The sequence below is a fragment of the Azolla caroliniana genome, unplaced genomic scaffold, assembly GCF_043228905.1.
Source record: "Azolla caroliniana isolate FFs.n. ecotype wild unplaced genomic scaffold, voAzoCaro1.0.p SCAF_17, whole genome shotgun sequence".
Lineage (NCBI taxonomy): Eukaryota > Viridiplantae > Streptophyta > Polypodiopsida > Salviniales > Salviniaceae > Azolla > Azolla caroliniana.
The window spans coordinates 3,536,039-3,559,457 of NW_028230452.1; the positions used below are offsets into that span (position 1 = coordinate 3,536,039).

At 37.7% G+C, this 23,419-nt stretch overlaps 2 protein-coding genes across 2 annotated transcripts; one reads left to right on the forward strand and one right to left on the reverse strand.

Moving 5' to 3' along the window:
• The first annotated feature begins 13,370 nt into the window (after positions 1-13,370).
• LOC147852864 (pentatricopeptide repeat-containing protein At2g39620-like) lies at positions 13,371-18,694 on the forward strand. The gene is made up of 3 exons (XM_087333306.1): positions 13,371-13,408; positions 14,551-14,686; positions 14,720-18,694. The coding sequence occupies exons 1-3, from the start codon at positions 13,371-13,373 to the stop codon at positions 18,554-18,556; spliced, it is 4,011 nt and encodes a 1,336-aa protein (XP_087189432.1). The 3' UTR covers positions 18,557-18,694.
• Positions 18,695-21,253: 2,559 nt separating this feature from the next.
• LOC147852865 (uncharacterized) lies at positions 21,254-22,914 on the reverse strand. The gene is made up of 3 exons (XM_087333253.1): positions 22,752-22,914; positions 22,495-22,627; positions 21,254-21,524 (listed from the first exon to the last, which is right to left on the reverse strand). The coding sequence occupies exons 1-3, from the start codon at positions 22,807-22,809 to the stop codon at positions 21,476-21,478; spliced, it is 240 nt and encodes a 79-aa protein (XP_087189379.1). The 5' UTR covers positions 22,810-22,914; the 3' UTR covers positions 21,254-21,475.
• Between the last annotated feature and the right edge of the window lie 505 nt (positions 22,915-23,419).

A 23,419-nucleotide genomic window follows, 5' to 3' on the forward strand; every position in this document is an offset into this window, starting at 1 on the left:
CATGGACATGATGGACGTGGACGTGGACATGGACGTGGACGTGGACATGGACGTGGACGTGGACATGGACGTGGACATGGACATGGACATGATGGACGTGGATATGATGGACGTGGACATGATGGATGTGGACGTGGACATGGACGTGGACATGATGGACGTGGACGTGGACAAGGACATGGACATGATGGACGTGGACATGGACAAGGACATGGACATGATGGACATGGACATGGACACATGAATGCATGGACATGGACACATGAATGCATGGACATGCACACAGACGGATGGATGGATGGATGGATGAACCCATGTTCATCAATAACCTATTGTACCTTCTTATTCCCCAAAATATCAGAGGTGTTGTTCGTGGAGACTAGGCTCTTCAATTAGTGGTGAAAAGGGGTGTCACTTACATTGCACACGGCGTTTGATGCATGTTTTCGGCTCAAGTTCACATTTGGGTTCGAGACGTTCATAAGTTAATGATATACATGAGAAACATTTCTCCTTCCTATCTTGTATAAATATCAGAGGTGTTGTTCGTGGAGACTAGGCTCTTCAATTAGTGGTGAAAAGGGGTGTCACTTACATTGCACACGGCGTTTGATGCATGTTTTCGGCTCAAGTTCACATTTGGGTTCGAGACGTTCATAAGTTAATGATATACATGAGAAACATTTCTCCTTCCTATCTTGTATAAATAGTGTTTGCTTTGTTTAGTGTTGGAGTAAACAAGGTTATATAGATCCCATTTCTCAAAGGATTTTCGGCTCAAGTTTATTGTCCCATCATCTAGCTAAAGTGGGTATGCTGCCATTTGATATGATTAAAATGTGATGATGTATTTTGGATGGTCTAAGGACAATCCCATGCACTAATTCTTTACTTGCATAGAGGTTGCCATTTGCTACATCTTTGACATGATGTCGTATTTCGGATGGTCAATGAGAATCCCATGCACTAAATTTGTATGTGCATAGTTGCTAAAGTTGTGTGGGTTGATTTATCGCAACTCTCAACATTGTTAACTATGGTATTCATTAAAACCCTTTCATATGTTTTTCAATCCAAATATTAAAGCTTTGACTACCTTATGTGTGAGTGTCCATGGCATGTATGGGGTATGAGAAACGAGTTCTTGATTGATGGTCTCCATACAAAACCGCGAGAAGCACATATGCTAAAGGACATCTTTCATTTGGTATTTCTCGCATTTGAGCTTTGTGAAAACGTTTTCATGAGGGGAATGTTACCTCGTGAGTGATAAGGGATGTCTCTAATCGATGACCCTAAGAAAACAATTGACGAAACTAATCATTTCTACGAAGAAAGGAAAGTGTATGCGAACGTTCCCTCTAACTTAGTTACTACCTAGCTCAAGAAGTCACCTTGATGATACTTTGGATAAAATACGCTCAATCTCTACACAAGGTTGCTCAACACTCAAACTAGTTGTTGAATAATTAACAAAAAACAATTAAGTCCACACAAAGGTGACATGCCTCCCATACAAATAGACACATAATTAATAATTTATTAAAGTGGAGAGACTTGCACTATAGCATAATAGAATATAATATGTACTCAATTACACATATTCATGCAAGGACTCTCGTCACTCGTGCTAATATCAAACCATTTCTTGCCCCTCAATAAGTAAATAGGTGTCTTTTGGTCATTCATATGTGACCCATAATGGAGTCGTTGCATGAAGTTTAGGCTCAAGTACTTTTATAATTACAAAACCACCCTATCTACTTGGTTTTTACATTACCCTGGTCAAACAGCAACCACACGTGCACTCATGGGATTCACAAACACATCATCAACCATTTTATTTAGAAAGTATATGGTGCCAACAATGTATTTGATATGAATTATGAGTGTAACATCATTACTCACTATAACTAGGTTTCATTGGTCACCAAGAGTGACAACACACCAACCACAAGGGTATTCAACTCGAGTGGGAAGGTCATCGAATCATGGTTTGCTCTACCTTTTCAATTGAATTGAGCTCAAGCTATAGTTTGTTTAGTAGTGAGCTCCATGTACACAACATATTGGTACCAAATCATCTTCCGAATTATAATGATATTAGACCACGAAACTATAATATCATTATAATGATATTATAGTTTGCTCTATGTGCCCAGCTTTGATCTTGAGCCAATAAGTACACCACTTTGTAAACAACCTTGTGGTTATCTTGATATGGCCATACTACTTGAAGGTCATCAACTTTAACATCCTACATTTGTTGTTCTTACAAAATATCACAACCATCACACAAATCGTCCTCACTAATGAGGTGGGTGTATTGGTTGGTAGAGTTAAGTTATTGAGTGAATTTGGTATTGAGACAATTGTTGTGGGTTGAATGGGTATATTTTACTTTAATTCGGTCTACTTACTAGTAAGAGATTCTAAAATGTGGTTTTATAGTCATTGTTAACACTTGAGCTCAATCATTGGGCTTTAGTCTCAAGTTTCAAAGCTTCTATTCTTTTACGCGAGTGAGATACGTGTTGTATTTAATGAATTAATGACAATATATGGAAAGCAAAGTTATTGTGGTTGAATGAAACACATTGTACCAATGGGTGACTATGACTCAAACTCGTTTACAACAAAATAAGTACAATTTAAAAAAAAAAAATCCCTAAAAAGATATGACTTGGTATTATGAAATCATAAGAAATACAAAAGTTGTGTTGGATAAACAAATATACCAACCGATTCCCTTATACTCTCATTATAGCCTATTTGTTGAGCATAGCCAACAATAAGGGCTAATCAAGCAAACACATATCGAAGATGAAGGTATTCCAGTACTTTTCTTGCTTTCTCAAGCATACCACAGGTAACATACATATGAACCCTTTCAAGAATGCTTACGGTGCTGTTCATTGTGGATTTTTTTTAAAAAACCGCTTTATAATTTGGATTGGGATCCAACTGATTATCAATGGAAAAAATCGAATGCTAGTGGAAATGGTAAACACTTGGAGTTTTTCCAGTATTCAATTAAGCTAGGTAGAAATTTATTATTGCAATCAAAGTATAAATGCCATGTTGCCATGAAGCATTGGACTACAAATAATGTGAATGCATTACAACTTACAAAAATTTGGAAATGGTTGTGGAGTATGCAGTTGCCGAAAAAAGTGATTGGTTTTCGTTGGTTGTTAATGCATTATGCTCTTCCTGTTGGTGATTGGTTGAGGCAAAATCAGCAATATGCTTGTGGAATGCATTGTGGTGCATCTATGAAATCTATTTTGCATTTGTTTTGGTTATGTCCCAAAATCAAGCAATTTTGGAGTAAGTTGTTTTTATTACTGAGACACCATTATGCTCGTTCTATCTTCTCGTGGAGTGCAGTATTATGGGGTGTCCTTCATGGAGATGTTATGAAGTATGAAAGTATGCATGCTTCTCATGTTTTTCACTTTTCCAATGGGTACATTTATCTCACTTCATTTCCATCTTTTATTCCACGGTTTAGAATTGAAAATTTGGTTATTTGGCGTACTATTACGTCATTAACGCTTTGGACAATATGGAAAATGAGATGCAAGGTTGTTTTTAATAATGCTCACATACATCTCAATACTATGCTTATTGAATTCTGGTTGTTATTTGTCCATACCATACGTGGACAGTATGATGATATGCAGGGTTCAACTAATGCTCAAAGGCAACGTCAAGTGGACTTTAAGAAAAGGTGGTGAGGGCTTCACTTATTTTCAGATACGACTTCTGGTATGAAGTGGAATTATGCTATACCTTCTTTTTTATTGCATAACTTGTAGATTGTGCTCCATTTGTTCCTTATATGATATCATCAGTTTGATCAGATGTTGGTATTAGCTTTTGTATTACAATAGAGGTGAGATGAAATGTCTCCTTTTGTTTTCTATATGTACATTTCTCAAGTAATATACTAAGGTGTATCTTTCTTTAAAATAAAATAAAACATACATATATATGAACCAAAGCAGTGGCAAGAAAACATTATTCTCCAACAATTTCCTTTTCATGACCTCATCATGAATCTAGAGCAAGACCTTCACTTTGCATTCGTTCGTAGATTCTCAATGCTTTGTTATTTTGTTCATTTTGCACACATCCGTCGATCATAATATTCCAAGAAACTACATCTTGGACTGGAAGCTCTTCAAGTACATCTTGCGCTTTAATAATCAAACCACATTTGGCATACATATCCACTAGTGCATTTCCAAGTGTGATATCTTTTAATGGAAAGCACTTAGAAACAATCTTTACATGAATTTTTATGCCCATTTCTATATCCCTTGCTATGTTACCTGCTTTAAAGATGCAAATAAAGTTGATGGTACAAGAAGAGATGCCCTTGTTTTGCATCGTTTCAAAGCTTTTAAAGCTTCATAAACTCGGCCTTCTTGTGCATAACCTGAAATTGACGCATTCCACGATATAACATTTCGGGTTGGCACCTTTTCGAGCACTTTTTGTGCTTTCAAAAGAGCGCCACATTTAGCATACATGCTTATCAAATCGGTTGCTAGATATGAGCTTTTTTCAAGCAATCCTTTTCGCACAATATATTCATGTATTCTATAACCTTCACAAAGATCCTTTCTTTGAGCACAAACTTTGAGAAATGCCACAACATTGACGATACCTTATCGATGGCTGTTTTTTCCGAATTACTGCTTGATAAAACTCACATTGAAACATTATCATTCTAACAACATCTCTAAGAAGTGCTTCACTTGAATGCCAGAAACTAGTAATGTTTTAAGCTAAACTTCAAGCAATATGCTGTTGTTGTTTTTGAATTTCTGCTTTTCAAACTCTGACGGATGCCTCTCTTTCATAATCCATCTTGCAACTTGTGCAACAACTGCAACTTTCCAACACCATTCCTCATAGTCGATTTGATGTGTATATACAAGAACTACACCTATTTGTACACCATATCTCCAAGATTTTTATCGTCTACTCCTCCCAAATTGCAATTGAGCATGCAATGTAACCTATAACACCCAAAATCTGTAACAACAGAATGTCCATGAACAAAGTTAGTAGACATTGTTTCCCAAAATGACGGGAACAGTATACATCCAAATTATGTGATCTCCATCTTCCCTAAAAATGAGCATAGAGGTCCATATCCTTTTAAAATGCACTTGCTTCCTGAAAATGGCATCAACATTGCCTGTGAAACTTTCATATTGACCACGTAATGTATGAACAAGTAACAACCAGAATTCAACAATGATAATAGAAGCATCTTGAGTGGCATTGTCAAATATTGATGCGCATCGCGCCTTCCAAATTACCCACATTAGAATAGATGAAATTGTCTTCCAGATAATATCATCCCTAAATTGCAAACTGTCACTTATAAGAGGTTGAACCATTTGTATATGAGGAGGAACTATGTGAAAGGCTTCCACTATATCCTCATTTTCATATAACAAGAGTTGTCCCTCTAGAATGCCCCACCTAACTGCACCCCAAGTGACCACACAATTAGCATGTATCAATATCAACAACCTTAATACTCTTTGCCATATTTGCATAATTTTGGGACAATACCACAATACATGCTTAATTTATTCTATCATACATCCATATCTAATTGCCGCAACCAAGCCCGAACCGGTAGTGCATAATGGATCAATAACCAATGAAAATGGACAATCTTCCTGGGAATCTGCATACTCCATAACCACTTCCAATATTTAGATGCATCCATTAAAGAGGCCCCATTTGCCAACCACACTTTCATAGCGGATGGTGGATGAAATTTCCTACTTAAGAGCAACTTTCGTCCCAACTTCATAGAATATTGAAAAAATTGAAAAAATTTAGTATGAGACGAAGGATTTGTATGTTTCCAAAGATAAACTGATGGATCCCAATGCAAGTCCAACAATGACATTTTTTTTAAAACCCATTGTTGACAAAACAACATACTATCTGAAGGAGAAGGATCTAAAATCCATCTTTTACCCGATTTACCAAACACTCTCACCGGATATTGCAATGTTATTTGCCAAATTGACGATTCCACATCAATCTACCATAATCTTCCTTCCTCGAACACATCAAAATAGTAACAGTCTCCTTGAGATGTTTTTCCTTTTACTCCTATAATAACACCAACCAAAACATGCTCAAAAGAAGGTGACCAATTAGAGAGAAAATTCCCTAAAGATAATTGAATTTCATCAAACATAAGTCTAAAACCCCTACACATGGTAGCATCTAGCTGTGAATTATTAAGATGAAAAACATAATTTCCCCAAGAGGCTATTGTGGCAGCTATACCATTATCCAACGTAGCCCACTGTAATCGCAGTCTACAGCCAAGGAATACACCCCTTTCATCAGAAAAAATAAAATTCCAAATCAAAGGTTGCCGCAATAGTTCTTCATTCGAAGAGGGGCATCTACGAATAAAAAAAAACTTAACAACATCCCATGCTTTACAAATGCCAACCATAAAACCATCTATCAAACCATGTATCGGTCTCGTCTTAAAATTTGACAAGAATGGCCATCTTAGAGATGGTTTCCAACCCCCCCCCCCCCCGTAGACGGTTTAATATCAAGCAATCGGTTTAAAAGCAACTCTGACCATATACCTTGAGCAGGCAACATAGCCCTAACAACAAATTTTGTCAAAAGAGCCTTACATTGGCTGTCTGGGTCTACCAACCCTAAACCACCATCAGAAAATTGCGTTGTAAGTGTCGACCAAGCTACCTTTGCAAGAGCATCATTATTACTTCGTCCTATCCAAATAAAGTTTCGAACTAGTCGTTGAAACAGTAACAAACAAGATCTAGAGAGCAAACATGTAGATGCAATATACCACATCGATGAAAGGAGAACTTGATTAGCTATCATTACTCTGCCTGCTAAAGACAACTCTGTAATGTCCCAAATCAACAAATTTTTCCTAAGTGATAACATTAGAGGAGCTAACAATCGCTCCTTATGCATATTTATACCAACCTGACATCCTGTTGAGAATCGCGGAAGATAGCTCGGCCACAACTGAGTCTTGAATCACAGAAATGGGAATGGATGAGAGAGTACATAGAAATGACACAGGGAGTTTACGTGGAAAACCCTAATAGGGAAAAACCACGGGAGCTCACAAACTCCAACTATCACTATATGAGAGGAAATACAAAGTGGAGGCATAGAGGCAACGACCTCGAGCTCGCGATCTTCGCCATAGGGCGGTTACAACAGAGAGTGCTCGTAGCTACTCTCTCTCTCTCTGTGTATCTCTGTACAACAGTTACAACAATATAACAACAATACAACCCTTTTTCATAAGTGTTTGCCCTAGGTCATATTTATACTAATATGCCTTTAGGGCTATTTACAAATATGTCTTCTACATCTGATTATCACCGGGTCTTCTACATCCAATTATGACCGGGTCTTCTACATCCATCACCGATCCCAACCGAAGAGACCGATTTCCCAACACATCTAAGTAACAAACTAAAACTACTTCTTGAATCCAACGAAAAAACTCAAATGGTCTCCATGATGGCAATGGCCGCATAGAAACCCAAAAACCCACTGATTTACACCAATTAACTTATGCACCTGAGGCAACACAAAATGTTTCCAATGCAGCTTGTGCTTTATACAAATTACCTTCTTTAGCGCGCATGGATAGTGATGTATCATCTGAAAACGCCACATCTAAAATCATCTTGTTAGAGATTAGTGCGACCAGCCCTTGGATCCCACCACCTGCGGAATTTAAAAATGCTGAAAATACCTCCGTAACAATAAGAAATAAGAAAGGGGCTAACAGACACCCTTGGCGAACAGATCGTGACATTTGAAACCTTCGTCCTCTACCTCGTGCTATTAAGATAGAACTATAAGTTAATCTATACAAAGTTGACACTGCAATAATCCCCCAATAATCCAAGCTTCTGGAAACCCTAATCTTCTCACCGCCTCTTCTAAAAAGTCCCAATTCACTCTATCATAGGACTCTTCAAAATCTAACAATAAAATTACTAATTCCTCTTTCTTTGCCGTAGCTGAGGCAGACAACTCCCAAAACAAAAAAATATTATCAAATATACTCCTATCTTGCATGAAACCCATCTGAGAAGTATGAATAATATTAGGCAATAAAGGTTGCAAACGCAATGCCAATACCTTAGCATAAATTTTGTAAACTGTATCGAGTAATGTGATCGGCCGCCATGCCCTAATGTCCTCCGAGGCTCCATCCCCTTTGGGGATAAGATAAATCAGCCCCTCCTTCCATTCCTCTAGCATAGCTCCCGAATAAAAAATTATCTGAAAAGCACTAGTTAAATCATCAACTATAATGTCCCAATACCGTAAGAAAACATCTCTTATTAGTCCATCCTCTCCCGGGCAAACCTCGGAACCCAAAGATTTTAATGCTTGTAGAACCTCAGAAGAAGAAAAAGGTATAAAAGAGTTTGATCCATTCGATCTGTAACACATGGCTTTGTTGTACCAAAAACTATACCCCTCATTACAAATACATTTTGACTCACCTTATCAGCAGACAACAATTGTTCATAATACCATGATGCCAACTCTTGCATTTCATCTGGATCGGTTGCGAGAGTACCATCATTCCTCTTTAATGCACCCATCTGAAACTTCTGCGATCTTGGAGTAACTACATAAAAAAATAATTTCAATATTTTATCCCCTTTTTGAGACCATTTTTGCCGCAAATGCAGAGTATTTAAAATCAGCCATTTTAGATTGCATAAAAAAAATCTCATCTCTTAACTTCCGTAAGTTGTTTTCAAGATAAATTGAGTTGATATCTCTTCCTTACAAGCATTGAATCGAGGCTAGCCCTTTTCTTGCATTTGCTAACCGACAGATAAGAAAAAAATTCTTATCATTAGCCTTGCCTAAAAGCAGTTTCTTAAGCTGAAATAAAGCGACGAAAACCTTAGTTAACTTGTCAGGAGCAAAGACACTAGACCAAAGGGAAGCAACACTCTCTGCAATAGAATCATCCTTCAGAATCCACTTTGGAATCTTAGCATGATCATGAAATACAATCACTAGCAATTTCAAAGTTAGCTTTACTGGTGCATGATCCGAAAAGTTTGTACCCGACACTATCCCTAGAGATCCACCTAACTCCCAAAAAAATTGATCCGTGTAAAACCTGCCAATCCTAGAGAGATTAGCATCCACTACCCGCCTGTTCGATTGAGAAAATTGCAAAGAGTCTACCCTTCTTGCAAAAGACTGCATAAACCTTAAATCCTGCAAGCAAGGTTGTTAGGTACGGTACGGATACCATACGTATATAATGTATTAATACGTGTATAGTACCTCCCAATTTAAAAATACGTTAAATACGTTTTCTTAATATGTTAAATACTTATAAAATACGTATTTTACGTATAGTATGTTAAATACTTCTAGAATTTGAAAATTATTTACCTTTCTAAAAAATATCTATAATATTGTAAAAAACATCTATGTTTACACAAATTTGTGATGTACAATATAGTTCTACATCCTAAAATGCATATAAGACATTTGAACATTTCACATCCTAAAATACTTGTAGTAATATGGATGTCGACATTCCCTTATTCTATAAATCAGTGTAAGTGTGTATCACGATGTTCTATTTCAAATTGTAATTATTTACAATTATGCCTTCATAGATTGAGGAATCGTGATAGGTCACACTCATGATAGGTTTTTCTTTTCCTCGTTTTCTTCTTCTTCTTCTTCTTCTATCTTCTGCGATTATCACACTTAGAGTCAAGACAGGTTTATGTCTTCTTTTCTCTCTTCTTCTTCTTCTTCATCTTCTTCATCATCGTCTCTTCTATTCTTCTTTCTTCCTTCCTTTGGCTTCTTTTTCACTAAAATCTTTTTTTTCTTTTGGTTTTTGTTGGGGTTTTACTTACATTTTCTTTATAAATACATATTATACCTGTTTTTTATAAATACGTTGTCGTGAAGATTTTTGGCAATAGTGTGAAAATCCCATAAAACGTACGAAATCGAGTATGAATCACATAGTACAATAATTGTGAAGATAACATTTTAAATAGATTTAATATCTAAGTACAAAATGATGGAGGTTTCGAATGCACTTTATTACACGAGAAACAAACAACTAAATGTCAAGATATGAGGGTATAAAGTTTGTAAAAGGAAAGGAGAAAATTGTGAGATATCCCACATAGGCACGACAAATACAGCTCTCATCATATATAAGGTGGAGCAAAAGATATTATATTTGTGTCTATGTGTGGAGCATAGAGAGTTCAAGGTAACTTGAACTAAGAGTGGAGGTGGGCTAGCTACTTGTAAAGGGTTTTGGCCAACCAAAACCGGACCCGGCAATCCGGCGACGGTGATCCGACGGCAATCCGGCGAGGCACCGGTTGCGGCACCGGCATCTGGCGATGGCATCCGACGACGCACCGGTAACCGACGACATCCGACGACGACAACGGTAACCGATGACATCCGGCGACGGCAACGGTAACCGACGGCATCCGACGACTAGATAAATAAATATATAAATATATATACATATTTACATATACAAGGAGGGCAAGTATATAAGGATTCAAACCTTGCACCTCCAAGTTAGGAGTCAATTGGCTTACCATTAAGCCATGCTCTTTAGTTAAAATTATATTTCTATCATTATACTTTTACATGTAAATTCTTATACATGAGAACTAAAATGAGTGACATGGTTATCATGCACCACATGTAATACATAAGCGCCAAATGGCAAACATGCAATTTATGCATGTCTTGTACCCTCACATGCATCTATAAAAGAGGGAAGGGGGAGGAGAAAAAACACGGTTTTTTTTTATGAAAATTAAGAAGAGGAAATTCGTTATCAAATTGATCGTGTAACTTATTTCTTAAATCTAAAGTTAAAAGTTCAATCAATCTTTCTCAATCGTTTAATCTCAACTTCTCTCTTTCCCAATCTATCTTAAGTACTTTCTTGCCAAAGCTTGTATCGACTTTGAATCCTTCCGGTCCAGAACCCCGGCGGTTCCGCCTCACGATCCGCGCGTAGTGACGGATCTTCACGACAACGTTAAATACCGTATTGGACAAATGTACATGATATTTGACTGGACAACATTGAGGTATAGTACGTACTATACAAATGATGAGGTATTGTACGTATTTAAACGTTAAATACGGGTACTTAAACAACCATGCTGCAAGTTAAATTTAAAGCATAATTTTTCCCACTCAGCCAATTCAACACCTAAGATTGTAACTGTGCTCTCACCTATACGATCAGATGGGTCTTCAAGCATATTAAAGTCCCCAACAATGCACAAATGATCCATTACAGGGAGATCATTCCACAATTGGCACCAAAATTGTGCCCTTCCCCTTGCTGAATTTGGCGTATAAACATTCAAGAAGCCAACTTTTTTCTCTAATATCTTTAAGACTATAAATTGGGCACGACCACCCTGTAAAAAACCCTTGTCTACAATCAAAGAAGCCCATTTTTCAGAACATGCAATAGCAAGCCCCCCTTGCATTCTAGTTGGGCCATAAACTGGAATCCAATCATAAAATCACCTTCCCTTCAAGAATTTACGAATTTTAGCCACTATATTTTGTGATAAACGATGCTCTTGTATAAATAAAATGTCAAATTTACCTACATTCTGAGATGATAGTTCCTGATTAAACAAGCCTTTCACTTTATGAAATTTATCACCTCCTAACCCTTGTACATTCCAAGAGAGTAAAGTCAATGAATCCATATCACAAGGAGGGAGGTAACAACCTTTTATCCTTCAAGATATCACGTCATTCCTTCCGAGCTGAAGAAACTGCTCTAGTAATTCTTTTTTCCATATTAGAATTTCTATTATCCTTATATACTCTATTTTTGGTATTCCCTACAACCTCAACTACACTATTAGATGCTAAAAATTTATACGGAATGGGAACATTTTCAGCATGCAACACCATCTTCTTTGAGTGATCCTATACGTTCTTTCTCACAATCTCAGCATAAGAAAATGGCACAATATCCTTAGATATAGAAATTTACTGAATTTCTGGCTTAAAAGGACATATTTGCATGTTTGATTGATTCTCTAAATGTTGCACCAACTTTTGAACCTTTGAAGAATTACTCATAGGCACTACATCGTCACAAAGACCAACCTCCCGAACCATACTAGCTTGTTGGGTATCAACAATAGGTAACAACTTGTAATGTGCTTCTACAGCCTGTGAAACAGTATTCAAAAGTGGAAAATGTTGCAAAGGATTATTATAAATTCTATCAAGCAATTCAATTTTTTTCTTTCCCTGAGACGCCTAACTTCTATTCACGGTCTGCCATTGCAAAGATTTTTGAACAAGACCTTCACCAAACGAGGTAGTATCTTGTTCCAATGGACAAGCTTTGGCAATATGACCTATTTCCTTACACATGTAACATTGATTTGGTAAACCATAATATACAACTTTATGAATTTTTGGAAAAGCATTTCCATCTAGTTTCGGCAATCGAATCCATTGTGGCAATTAGTCCCCTTTCCTACATAACAATTTCACTGATGGATCTCCTCCTTCCAAAACCTCATTCGTAGTACATGACTGAAATGCCAAGACCTTACCAATAGATGCACTTAGTTTAGGCAATATCTTCCTCCATTCTTTCTCCAAATTTGGGAAAACCGTCGTACAAGTGAACATAGCGGCTGAATCCTCTTGTAATGCAAATGTATGAAATCCGTGACGCCACGCCGCCAGGGCACCCTTAAGATCCGCCAAGCCCAATGATAAGAGACGAGAAACCGATTCACCATTCTCGAATTCCAATTGATAGCAAACATGTCCTAATATTTGAATGTCAATAATTTTATCAAAATTAGATTGGATAGAAGCCTGTAACAAATGTCGAAGATCCCCTTTGCTCGGCCGGCTTCCCAAAATATTTACCACTATTGAGACGGCTTGAAGACGAATCACCTCTTGCATAACAATCACTTCATCCTCTGGTGCTAGGCTAATGTCTAAAGTCTCTTCGACTGAGATTGGGTTGAGAGTTGATGCATTGGATCGCTCTCGAGGCGTTGATGTCGACGGTCCCTCCATGACTGAGTAGGTACTTCCTTAATGTATTCCCTCTCTCTCCTTTTTGTATACTGTAACTTCCCTAGTTTTTGTTAAATAAATTTGTTATTAAGAATAGAGAAGAGGATTACCATGATAAATTGACTCTTCTCTGCTAATCCTTGCTGATTTTGGCGGCCACTCGCTTCCGTAGGAGAGGAAAAAAGGTTGTGCAAGGGGCAACGATGGCGATAGCAAAGCTCTCAGAGTTCATTAGATATTCGTATGTGAAATAACAAAATAAGTACAATTGACAAGTCTTTTCACTTGTTAGCGTATCGCTTCACTTCAAAGAGAATATTAGCTCACTAATAGTAAAGGAATAGTGCATATGGTGAACAAACGGATGTGTCTGGCATTTATTCATAAATGTGGTTTTCTTGATCGGAGAAGAATATAGTGCAAATGCAACATATGTGTGAAATGCTAGTCGCAATGTCTTTCCAAAGTTGTGAACATTGGCGTTGCATAAAAGCTTATTTGGTAAAGGAATTTATTGACACATCATGAAACAAATGTGACACATCTTATCTCTTCTAAGACCAAAATTGGCCCGTGAGACAATTGGTTTAGGGTTTAGCCGTCAAGATGAGATGTATCATGGTGATTAGGGATGGGTCAACAAGGCAAATTCTTTACCTTTCTCTGGTTAGTATATGTTAATTGTCACTCCTCAAAGTTACAAGCGAACAAACTATATGCCATTGTTTTGGTCTCTTGGAAATTATGTATAGATCATGTTAACAAATACCAAAGGACGAATCTCTCTCTCTCTCTCTGCTTCATTATGATGGTTCTTATATGTTTGTGGAGAGGATACTCAATTCTTCTACTAACTAGGTGGGGGGTGTCTCCTAACCTATATTTCTTCAATCCTCTTAAAGGCAATCTTTTTAGGGAAGCTCACTTGTGTCATGTCTACTCTACATGGGCTCGAGTCTCGGCGCAGGTGGTACGTGGTCAAGGAACATTCGTTCGTTAAGGTCGACGATAATTACATGCTTCCTCCATGGGCTGCCCCACATAGCGAAGCTAAACATGGCCGCCGCCCCCCCACACGATGGATGTTCCACGAGACAAAGCAGATCCGAGTGATTTCGGTCCTCGACAATGAAAAGTGCGTGACATGGTGGAGACCCTAATCGGAAGATACATGGGGGGGGGGGGTCTGTGTACCCCTGGGATCTCATATAACTAACTTATGTATAGATAAAGAAGCATACCAACACTAAAATTAGTTCTCTAAAATTAGTTCTATGTCTCTCTCCCATCAAAACCAATAATCTCTAGGCTAAGTTAAGTTAAAGTAGGTAGGCCATGTGAAGTGGTGCTTACTTAGCTGTTTCTTCCTTGATCTTCTCTAAGAATACACAACAGCAGTACTAGCGATGCAGCTGCAGAGCAGAGGTCGTTGCCAAGCCCCAGGCCATGGCCCCTCCTCTCTCAGCACCACCATGGCCCCATGCATACCCTGAAACGGATACCTTCAAGCTTCTCATCCGTCTCCACTACCCTCTCCTCTCACCATCCGAAGAGCTCAGGAAGATGCAAATGGGAGAGGTTTTTCGCTGGCAAACCAGGCTCTCTTCATATATCTGAACATGCTATTCAGCTTGAGATCATGTGCAAAGAAGGAAGCCTGGACATGGCCATGGAAACCTTGGAAAACATGGATAAGAGGAGGCTTTCACCTCTGCATCCTCATCATGTGTACATGCCTCTGATGGAGGCGTGCCGGAAACGAAAATCACTCCACCATATAAAATATCTTCATGCCCATCTGGTACATCACAATGTGGAAATAAGTGGTTTTCTCGGTGAATATCTGGTTTTAACATTGGTTAAATGTGGTGGGCTAGATGATGCAATTTGTGTGTTCGAACAGTTATCGCTTCACACTGTTCTCTCGTGGACGGCCGTGATTTCCGGCTATATAGATAGTGGCAAAGCTGTGGAAGCTTTTAAACTATTTAAATGCATGATAGAAAAAGAGGTCCAGCCAAATCAGTATACTTATGTAAGCTTGATCAAGGCTTGTGGCACTATTGCTGATATTGAAAAGGGTAGAGAGCTACATAAGGATGTATGTGAGAAAGGGTTATCAAATGCTTTTATTGCAAGCGCCCTTGTGAGTATGTATGGAAAGTGTGGAAGCATTTATGACGCTGAGAATGTGTTTGGAGCGTTTTTTCAGCTTAATTCTGTATCTTGGAATGCCATGCTTTCCATATATGTCAACCAAGGTCAAAGTGAAAGGGCGCTGTTAATGTATAGGCAGATGCATTTTGAAGGTGTGAGTATGGATGGGCGGACATATGCAATTATTCTCCAAGCATGTGTGTGTCTTATAGATCAAAATAATACAGAGGAGAAACTAGGAAACATGGAGCTTTTAGACATTGTCATGTCTTTACATGCTGATGCTGAAAAGAAGGGCTTTGATTCTGTCATGTATGTGGGGAACAATCTTCTGAGAATATATGGGAAGTTTGGACGGCTTAGGGAAGCAGAAAATGTATTCAACGATTTATGTGATCGTAATGTTGTGTCTTGGAGTATCATAATCACAGCTTATGTTGATCACAACCGAGGAAAGAGTGCGTTACAGCTTTATAGGAAGATGCAGGATGAAGGACTACAGCCTGACGAATGGATGTTCGTAGTTGCTCTTAAAGCATGTGGAAATCTCTGTCAGAATGAGGAAAAAGCTAAGTTATTGTCATTAGAGATAGGCCAGGCAATACATTCTGATATCGAGAGAGAGGGTCATTCGTCTCAATTATTTGTTGCCAACACCCTCCTTAGTATGTATAGTAAATGTGGAAGCATTGGAGAGGTAGAACTTGTGTTTGGTTCACTGAATGAGCAGAATCTTGTGACATGGAATGCAATGCTCTCAGCATACATTGAGCATGAACTAGGAGAAAATTGCTTACAGTTATATAGACAAATGCAAGAGGATAGGTTAAAGTTAGACCAATGGAGTTACAGCAGTGTGTTTCAAGCATGCTGCATCATTGCAGAGAAGGCAAGTGTTTTTGAAGGGAAGTCAATCAAAGTCTCATATAGAGATATTGTCCAAGGACTATACGTGGAGGTGCGGAGGGAAGGGTTTGTTGAAGATGCCTTTGTTTGTAGCATGCTCATAAGCATGTATAGCAAGCTCATGGAACTTCCGGAGCTAGAGTATATATTTGAGCGATTACCTAAGGATGATGTGAAAGTATGGAATGCAATGCTTGTAGCATATAATGAGCAAGAGAAGTATGAAAAGGCCTTGAAGCTGTATAGGAGGATGCAAGAGGCTGATGTGCTTCCTGATCAACTGAGCTTTATGACTGCCTTTCAGTCTTGTTGTTTTCTTGCTGAGAAGGAAGAAGCCGTCAACATAGAGGGGATGCAGATGAAGATAAGTGCATTGGAGATCATCAGAGCTTTACACCTTGATGCCAAGAAGAGAAATTTTCTCTCAGATACCTTCATTTTTAATAACCTTTTGAGTGCCTATGCAAAATGTGGAGCTGTTGCAGAAGCAGAGGCATTGTTTCATAGCTTACCACAATACAGCGTTATATCTTGGAACACCATGTTGTCAGCATATGTCGTTGACGGTGAAGGTCAGACAGCTTTGCTCCTCTATAGACAATTGCATGTGGAAAATATGAATCCAAATGAGCTGACTTTTATAATGGCTCTGCAAGCATGTGCTCTCCTTGCTGTTGAAGAAGATAAATTTTCAGATGATATATTGAGGAAACAGATAACTTTAGACATTGGGCATGCATTACATGCAGATGCAATGAAGAAAAGCTTTACCTCTAAATGCTTTGTTGGTAACACAATTTTGAGTACATACTGCAAGTGCAGAAACATCCGTGATGCAGAGGATATATTTAGTAAACTATCTCAGCATGATGTTGTGTCGTGGAGTGTGCTGATGTCAGGTTATGTGGAAGTTGGACAAGGAACAAAGGCTTTGCAACTATACTCGTGGATGCAGAAGCAAAGCATCAGTCCAGATGATAGAACCTTAATGTTTGCCCTCCGTGCATGTTGCTGCCTCATAGATGAGCATGAACCTCTAATTGAGGACAGTAAATTGAGTCTTAAAAGCATTCTAGAAATTGGGCATGCATTGCATGCTGATGCTGTGAGATCAGGCTTTGCATCAAATGTGTTTGTTGAGAACACCATATTGGGTATTTATGGCAAATGTAGAAGTGTTCATGAAGCAGAAAATGTGTTTAATAGGACATCCAAACATGTGGTCTCATGGAATGCCATGCTTTCAGCCTTGCTAGAGGTGAGAGAAGGTAAGAAGGCTCTATATCTGTACAAAGAGATGCACAAATGTTGTGTAAATCCAGATAAATGGACTCTTAATATTGTCCTTCAAGCCTGTGGGATTTCTTGGGATGAAGAAGCTGCCATTGATAATGAACTCAGTAAAGTAATGTTGGTAAAACTATGCTATTCACTTCATGTTGATTGTGTACATAAGGGATTAGCTGATGATTGCGTAGTTGGAAATACTATTGTTTGTACATATAGCAAGGTTGGGTGCATAAATGATGCACTAACTGTCTTGAATGGGTTGTCCCGAACCACGGTGTCCTCTTGGAATGCCTTACTTGCTGAATATGTTCACGAGGGTCAAGTTAACCAGGCGTTAGAGCTCTATAAGTATATGCGAAAGAAATGTCTACCATTAGATAAATTCACATGCGCTTGGGTTTTGCAAGCTTGCAGTGAATTGGGAAGCATAGAAGAATGCTGGCAACTACACTTCTTGATTGCTGCCTCAGAAACAGGAATGACTCCTCATTTAGCCACTTCCCTCATTCATGCATATGGAAGTTGTGCAAGCACAGCAGACTCACAAGGGATCTTTGATCTACTCCCTCAACCTGATGTTTTTGTATATAGTGCATGCATTGCTGGTTATGCATTAGAAGGAGATTGTCATTCCAGCTGTTGTATTTTTGAGAGCATGCAACTTATTGATATTAGCCCTAATAGAGTTACGTTCCTCTCTCTAATTTGTGCCACCAATCATTCTGGTATCATTGATATGGGTATCATGTTCTTTAAATCTATGATGAAAATATATTTCCTAACTCCAGACGTGAAACATTATGCCGCAATGATAGAGCTTTTAGGACGTGCAGGCGATTTTGCAAAGGTGAAGAAACTTCTAGAAGGTATGCCAATGCGAGGAGATGTTGCGATTTGGTCCACATTGCTTGGTGCTTGCCTTACCCATGGTAATTTGGCATTGGGAAAACAAGCATTTGAACATGCGACATGTTCAGACCCAATGGATGTTGCTGCATATGTGCTAATGTCAAATTTGTATGCTGATGCAAATTGAAACTGTAGTTGTATGACAACTATTGACCGATGGAGAAAGTTGTATCTTTTCGTTGGATATTTTGGTTGTCATGGCCTGAATGGGCATGTAAATTTATGATGATTTCAGACTTAATTCAAGTGCTTGAAATTGTGCGTACTTATTTTTGTCAAGTTGTGTTGGATCCACATTCTTGTAAGGTAAATTTCCTTGCTATGCCTGTCTATCTTTGTATGACTTCAAGTCAATGTCTTACAACAAAGAAAAACATAGGGTTATAAACATTGTTTTCAGTGTCCTAATGAAAATAAATCTTATAATTAGAGCCCAATGTTTTCTATGAGCTCTCTTTTACTCTTTGTGAGGATTGTATGCCTCCAACTTTAAGATTGGCCTGCAAGCCATGCTAATGTGTATGTAGGCTTAAAAAAGTCAATCTTATTGGAATGGTAAATTTCTAACTTGGTTGTTAAATGTATTCTCTCAAACAAACCTCATAATATTATTATAGAGATGATTTAATTCATTGAGAAAAAAATATTAACTACACAAACCACATGAGATATTATAGAAATATAATGTTTCTACACACATGTTATGGCATATTCATTTATAATATTATGTTGCTACCAATTATCCAATTCTTCTATTCTTCATATCCTTCCAAACTTCCAAACATAAGCTCCACAACCTTATCAAAGTTGGTCTCATTTCATGTATGCCCACAAACATAAATAAATTACATTCCTGAGATTGAGAGAACGTGCATATTTTGGTTTTGAAATTTAATTGTGATCTTATTAATATTAGAAAATCAGTTTTGAAGTTTAAATTTGATATTATTCATCTTAGAAAATCCGTTTGAATTAGTACAAGTCGGTTTTATGGTTTCATTGATGGGTTATATCACTTTTTATCCATAAAAAGTGATGCTTGGTTTGTTGTGGTGGGTGAAAGTATGAAAGGAAATATGAAGCCAATATTGAAGCACACACACACAAGATGTTATGAAAGAGGATTTCCAATGATTAATCTTATAACTTAAGGATCAATTAGTATAAAGGGGTTATAATTTGGTGATTAATTAGCAACAAATACAAAATATTGAATTGCATTTGAAGTAGTAGTAGAAATGGTGTGAACTAGAAGAAAAAAGGAAAGAAAGAGGTAAGGCCAGAGGGCTGTACTGGGTTTTTATTTTGTTTGAGACGACGTCTTCAAATGAACACTCTCTTGCATTGAGTGGAGGTGTTCTTCATCCACTCTCTTGCTCCCTCTTTTGAAGTTTTACAATATTCTTTATCTCTCTATCTTGTTCTCTATCCTCCCCCACTCTCTCTATTTGGATTCGTTTCTTGACCCTTCTATCATTGACACATACTTTACCAAGGAAGTATCAAACAATAAAATGCTCACTAACAAGCACGTATTACATATATATTATAATGTTATTTATTTCTAAATCATATGATATCAGCTATGGCTAAAAACTATATCCACCGTAGACTATAGACATGACTCATTATTGAGTTGATGACACATATATAATTATGTATTGACCATTATCCTTAAAAATCATAGCATATGTTTTGGACACGCGTTTAAAAAAGCTACTTCTCCATGGACCAAGAACATATTTTCTCCCCATTCATGTTGACAAGTGTCATTTGAGCCCTAGACTCTTTCATCTAGAATTTACATGTCAAGTGATGTTTTTAGAGGCCCAAGAAGGGTGGATAACCGTCACATATTGTCATAGGCCTCCACGAACCTATTTCCATTCCCTCTTCTCATTCTCGTCACGAAATTACATAGTTCGTACAATCTTCTTGACATGCTCTTATGTTGTTCATGAATTTGAGCACCACATTGTTGTCCATCCAAATGACATGTAACATATTGTAAATTAGCTTAATCAAATCTAGTCTTCAATTGCATATTTTGCATAGAAATCATGTAGTGAGAGCATAATGTAAGTAAATGCTCTATTCAACTCTCTCATTCTAATAGGTATTAAGGTTCTATGTATTCCTCATTTAGTGCAGATCTATATTTAAGGCATCCCTCTACTACCCTCACATTCAAAATCTTGAAAGAGGCCAACCATCGTAAAAGGGGACAACTTGAATATTTTCTTTATTGAGTAGTCTATACTCTAAATATAAAGGTAAGCTACAATCCCAACCAATTTAAGTATAATCAAATTCTTATTGTGATGACAAGCACAAACATCAGGTAAATGCCATGTAGTGCAACATGTTCAACTCTAATAGAACATACACTGATATTGATTCTCAGTGCTCAGCTTGGCAAAATTAATATCTTTTTCTCTTTACACCACAGCACTTTACACTTTATCTTTTCTAGCATATATCAATATGTACTTGAACTTGCAATGATTTCCCTTCAGAGATTTACTACCTTTCTTTTAAGAAAACACAAAATTAAATTCCTCTCACTCCTTGATTTGCCTTCAATATTTCAGTGAGATTAAAGTGATACATACATAGTCACTTCATTTTCAAAAAAAACATTGAAAAGTGATGCCTTATATACTGAAAGTCATCATTGCCAAAGGATAAAACCTAATAATCCTTATCCAGAGGACCAACACAATGGAAAACAGTCCGACTGTTCTGCACATGTTTTGTTTGGAGATATCATATTGAAATACTTTATGATAAATGTTCAAGTTCAAGTAAACACTAGCATATCGACTGACCAAAATATAGATCACTTATATTTGCAAAATGAGCCATAGTTTTTATTGACTGTCTACAGGCAATGATTATTTTAAAATCAATGTAATAGATCAAACATAATACACACGGTTATATGTAGGTATCGTATAGGTTCTTTCTTTAGTAGTACTAAAACAGGACATTCCTCTAAAATGCACAATACCCCTCCAACACATAGTAGTTTGCTTGTTAACCGCAGTTAACCGCAGCATTCCTCCAACACGCAGCAGCAACAAAGTGCGGCTAAGCTATATTCATGAACCCATAAAAGAAAATCAGACCATGGAATTGGAGCAAAATGTTATCATAAGGCTTATTCAACAAGGTTTTCCTGGGATTTTTCTTTATGCCTTTCCAAAAGAGGCCCTTCTTCCCTTATTTTTCCTTACACAAGATCCAAGGTAAAGTAAACAAAAAACGAAACCACAGAAAATTTCAAATCAATAAGAAGAAAAAAGGGTTCCCCTTCTGGTGTCATCTATTAGTTTTCTTAAAATAGATTGTGTCTAAGTATTTTGAGCACTCTACTTTTAACACAATTCAAATCTGACTAACTCATACGATTTTTGTGAGTAATCCACGCTCCTCTGATGCTCATCTTTTGCAGCCCATTTCAGATAAGCTAAAAATAATCGATTTCTCTCCTGAGCCCATTTTGGATAAGCTACAAAGACCTTTTCACTGTCTTCGAACAGAGCAATATGCTTAACTTTGATTTTTCTTCAATCCATTGCTCGGGTGAGCTAAACCCATACTTTATCCATCAGACTCTAGACTGCATCATGAGCTTCATGTCTATATGATCGCTTCACTTTTTCTTTTAATCAAAGTTCAATGAGACCTCCATAAGTTGCCATCTTTATGCTACATACATATTCATGCCCTTTATGTGTACCTGCCTTAATATATCGGCACCTTTACCCTACATAATCTATGTCTCACCTACAGAATCCTATTACTCAGGATGTTTTCGTAGCTTGAAGAATCTCATCATGTTCTGATAAGTTGCAAAGCATGAATTTATGGTGAAAAACAATCTCGAAATTGCCTTGTATATGCATGGACGTAGTGCATACAACCAAGACACACATATGTGTACATAGATACATACATACAATAATTACATACACATACCTACATAGAAGCACTAGAAAAAAAATTAAAATGGAACGTGAGAGAGAGAGAGAGAGAGAGGGAGGGAGAGAGGAAAACACAAACCAGCCTTCAATGCAACCCTTGTCACGATCATCACGAGTTTGCGGGCGATCCTTGCGACCAAAGATAGACTTTTGGGGAGCTTTGATAGCAACAGGAGCTTGTGGTTGCTCTTGTTGCAAAGGGATAGGATAGCCTGCCCAAAATTCACATACCACATATCACATCTCTACCTATCTCTGTCTGTATGTATGTATCTGTGTGTGTGTGAGTGAGATTTTCATGTAAAGTTTGATCGATTCCTCTAAAGCAAAACATACCTAATGGAGGATAGCCAATAGTCCCCTGTTCTGCTGTTTGTGTCTGTGCTTTCTCCATCTTTCTCCTTCTTTCTCCTTCCTTCTCTTGCTTGTATTTCTTCTTCTTCTTCTTCTTCTTCTAAGCCATGCTTTTGCTAAGAATATATAGATCCTAAAAGTAGAGGCAAGGGGAAAGAAACAGAGTAAATTGCTTTTTGGGACCAAGAAACAGAGTAAAATGCTTTTGGGGAAAAAACAAAGTAAAAAGTTTTGTTCCCATTAAGAGCAAAAAAACAGAGGGTAAATTACTTTGAGAGCCTCTCTCTCTCACACACACACACACACACACACTCTCTCTCTCTCTCTCTCTCTCTCTCTCTCTGCCTCCCATGTGGATTGTTGTGGGTTGTATTTTGTTGTATGTTGTATGTGTCTCTTTGCATAGTATAAACTTGTAGGTTTCGGCTTGACCCATTCGAACCCACATACCATTAAATGTCTACAAACTCTGTACGCGTTTTTGTGTTTTAAAAAAACCACGCATGACTTCTCTCCTCACGTCAGTCAACGAAGACCCTTTCCACATAAAAACCAAAGCCATTGAATAACTTGGGTGTCTCACACTTTTTTTTCCTCAGTCTCTCGATCAATCTCACACCTTTCTATACTTTCTTGATGGTTCACATGGT